The sequence below is a fragment of the Vicia villosa genome, unplaced genomic scaffold, assembly GCF_029867415.1.
Source record: "Vicia villosa cultivar HV-30 ecotype Madison, WI unplaced genomic scaffold, Vvil1.0 ctg.004379F_1_1, whole genome shotgun sequence".
Lineage (NCBI taxonomy): Eukaryota > Viridiplantae > Streptophyta > Magnoliopsida > Fabales > Fabaceae > Vicia > Vicia villosa.
The window spans coordinates 86465-90029 of NW_026706425.1; the positions used below are offsets into that span (position 1 = coordinate 86465).

General features: G+C 40.7%; 1 protein-coding gene across 1 annotated transcript; it reads left to right on the plus strand.

The window, feature by feature from the left end:
* The first annotated feature begins 1538 nt into the window (after nt 1-1538).
* On the plus strand, nt 1539-3320 carry LOC131642024 (uncharacterized). The gene is made up of 2 exons (XM_058912313.1): nt 1539-2538; nt 3235-3320. The coding sequence occupies exons 1-2, from the start codon at nt 1539-1541 to the stop codon at nt 3318-3320; spliced, it is 1086 nt and encodes a 361-aa protein (XP_058768296.1).
* Nucleotides 3321-3565: the final 245 nt, after the last annotated feature.

The following is a 3565-nucleotide window of genomic DNA, read 5'->3' on the forward strand; positions in this document are numbered from 1 at the left end:
GGGTCCCGACGGTTTTAACCCGGCATTTTATGAACACTTTTGGAATTTATGTGGAGAAGATATATTCCAGGCAGCGGTTATGTGGCTGGAGAGAGGTTTCTTTCCTCCAGAGCTTAATGAGACTAACATTTGTCTTATCCCCAAATGTGCTAATCCTAGAAATATGAAGGATCTTCGCCCCATTTCTCTCTGTAATGTTGTCTACAAGCTCATTGCCAAGTTGTTAGCTAATCGATTGGAATCGGTTTTGGATAAATGTGTTTCGGAGGAGCAATCGGCTTTTGTGGAAGGGAGATCCATCCTTGACAACACTGTGGTAGCTACGGAAATTATTCATGCATTAAAAAGAAAGACGAGCGGTAACTTATCCAACCTGGCCTTAAAGATTGATATTAGCAAAGCTTATGATAGAGTTGATTGGGGGTTTCTTAGAAGCGTTCTGCTCCGCCCGGGCTTTCATGAGAAATGGACCCACTGGCTTCTTATGTGTGTTACTTCAGTGCATTATTCTGTTCTTGTTAACTCGGAAAGAGTCGGACCCATTATTCCAGAAAGAGGACTGAGACAAGGCGATCCTTTGTCACCATACATGTTCATTCTTGTCTCCGAAGGTCTTTCTGCTCTTATTAGAGTTGCCGTCTCACGTGGGGACATTCATGGAGCGCGTGTTTGCAAGGGGGCACCTAGTGTGTCCCACTTTCTTTTTGCTGACGATTGTTTTCTCTTTTGCAGGGCAAATCTAACGGAGGTGTCGAATCTTATGAAGATTCTTAATACTTACGCTGACGCGACAGGGCAAGTGATCAACCTAACCAAATCTGAAGTGTTTTTCAGCCGTAACCTAAGTGGACCAGCTCAAGCGGATTTAGCCAAGGTGATGGGAGTACGATGTGTTTTGGGTACAGAGACTTATTTGGGTCTACCTTCCATGATTGGTAAAAGTAAGAAGGCGGTGTTCTCATTTATTAAGGATAAGACATGGAAAAGAATCAATTCTTGGAGTGGTCGCGCTTTATCTAAAGCAGGGACGGAGGTTATGATTAAATCAGCTCTTCAATCGATTCCAGCTTACATTATGAGTGTCTATTTGATTCCGGATGGGGTTGTGAACGATATTGAAAAGATGCTTAACTCTTTCTGGTGGGGGGGGGGGGGGGGGAGGTCGAAACAATAAAGGTATTCGGTGGTTAGCTTGGGAAAGGATGACTATGTTGAAGAGTGAGGGCGGTATGGGGTTTCGAGACTTTAAAGCCTTTAATATGGCTATGGTAGCAAAGCAAGGTTAGAATCTTTTGGCGAAGCCCAATTCTCTCGTAGCTAGAATCTTCAAAGCAAGGTATTATCCCCATTCCTCTTATTTTGATTCTAAGGTGGGTAGCAATCCGAGTTATGTCTGGCGGAGTTTGTGGAAAGCTAGGAATGTTCTTAAGCTTGGTAGTAGGTGGAGCATAGGAGAAGGAAGTGGTATTAAGGTTATGAATGATCCGTGGCTCTGAGAGAAAGAAAGTTGGTGGGTGCGTGGTCCACAAGTTCAAGGTATGTATAATCTTTGTGTTAAAGATCTTTTACTTCCTGAAGTAAAACAATGGGATGTGGGTAAGGTGAACCTTCTTTTTGACCATGTGGGGGCTGAAGCTATTCTTAGAGTCCCATTATTGGAGGAGGTTGTGGAGGATAGATTGGTGTGGCAAGAGGAGAGGAATGGTGAGTATAGTGTGAAATCGGGATATAGACTTTGGAGAAGTGTGCAAAGTAATAGCCGACAATATGGTAGTGAAGGTAATTGGAAGAATTTGTGGAACATAGTAGCACCTCCGAGAGCTAAGCATTTGTTATGGCGAATTTGTAGAGGTTGCCTTCCGACTCGTTCTAATTTGCTACATCATCATGTTCAATGCCCGTCTTTATGTCCTTGGTGTGAATTAGAAGATGAAGATGAATGGCACATTTTTTTCGGTTGCGTTTCTACTTCTCAAAGTTGGCGAGCAGCAGGTTTGTCATCTATAATCGATCCTCGAATACATACTTTTCATGATGCTAAGTCCCTTATTTTTGATGTGTGTAGTCGAGAGGATCGTAGGGATGCTGGTAGGTTTGCTGTGTTGCTTGAGTCCCTTTGGAAAAGCAGAAACAATGTGGTTTGGCAAGATGATCGAGAAGATGGTATAAGAATTGGTTTACAAGCCTATCACAACTGGTATGATTGGTTTTTAGCTAGAAAGGAGCTTAATGTGTCCGCAACCAGTAATAATTCAGTGGATTGGATTCCTCCTTTGATTGATAAGGTGAAGTGTAATGTCGATGCAGGTTTTAATAATGTTGGTGGTACTACTAATAGGGGGTGGTGTTTTCGGGATCACTTGGGGAGATTTATCAGAGCCGGTGTAGCTTGGGATGTGGGTCTTTTTTCGGTCTTTGAAGCCGAAGCCATCGCTTTGAAGGAAGCTATCCAGGATGCTATCTCTCTCCACTTATCTCATGTTACCTTTGAAAGTGATTGTCAGTTTGTGGTCAATTCTATTCAATCTAAACATGTTGGTACTTCCGAGTTTAGTTTTATCATTAAGTCTATTCAGAATAATTTATGTTTATTTCCGAACTTTGAGGTAAAGTTCATTAAGCGCTAAGCGAATTCGGTTGCCCATAAGTTAGCTAAGGCGGCCAATTCTTGGTCTAGGCGTAGTTCTTTTAATATGATACCTCCTTGTATTGTTCCTTGCTTGATGAATGAAAGATGTTAAGTTTGCTCTTGTAAAAAAAAGTGTTTTCAATTTTTTTGAATAAAATTAGTAGATAAAAATTTATAATGATAAAGAAGACTTTAGAGTACATGATAATTGTTCGGTCATATCCAATAGATCCTTTGATTAAAGAAATTAGATAAAACGATGTTAGATTGAAAATTTCCGCTAAAAGAAAGTCAATAAAAAATGATGTGTTGAGAAACGCTAAGTGTTGAAAGCATTCATTATCAAGCTTTGACAGAAACAATCCCGTCGACTAAGAAGTCTCGACCAACATGATAGGTATGGTTTGAAAGAATCACAACTCTTGGGTTAAGTGGAAGACCGTGTGTTAACCTAAAAGTAAATGGGGTTGAGGGGTTAGGGATCTCCAACTGGTTAGCTTAGCCTTATTTGGCCAAATATAGATTGAAATTGATTAAATGTGTTTATGGTTTTTATGTGATATATCGTTAGCTAGATACACTGCTTCAATTGTTTCTTCTCTTAGGTGGCGAGGGAGGATTATGGGCTTCCGATCAGTTTCTTGTTGGTGGAAAGACGTGTCTCTTCTCGGGTCTAAAGAAAAGAGGATGACTCCTCTAATTGGTTTGTAGATGCTATCTTAAAAAAAGTGGATCATGCCTCTAGACTTCTATCTTTAAAGATCCTTGGGCTAAATCTATTTCCCATACGATTAAGTTCCTTAGGCTGTTTACCATCTCTAATCAATCTGATGAGTTGTTGGGAGAGATTAGTCAGTGGGTTGATGGGAACCTAACCTAGGTAGAATCTGAGGTGGAGAAGACCCTTCTTTCTCCACAAATTACCTTTATAGATAA

What these genes read in the sequence shown, in the direction of transcription:
- LOC131642024 (XM_058912313.1), top strand. Translation starts at nt 1,539, where the DNA reads ATGTATAATCTTTGTGTTAAAGATCTTTTACTTCCTGAAGTAAAACAA. An exon ending in TATTCAATCTAAACATGTTG is followed by an intron (nt 2,539 to 3,234) that starts GTACTTCCGAGT and finishes TTCTTCTCTTAG; the next exon opens with GTGGCGAGGGAGGATTATGG.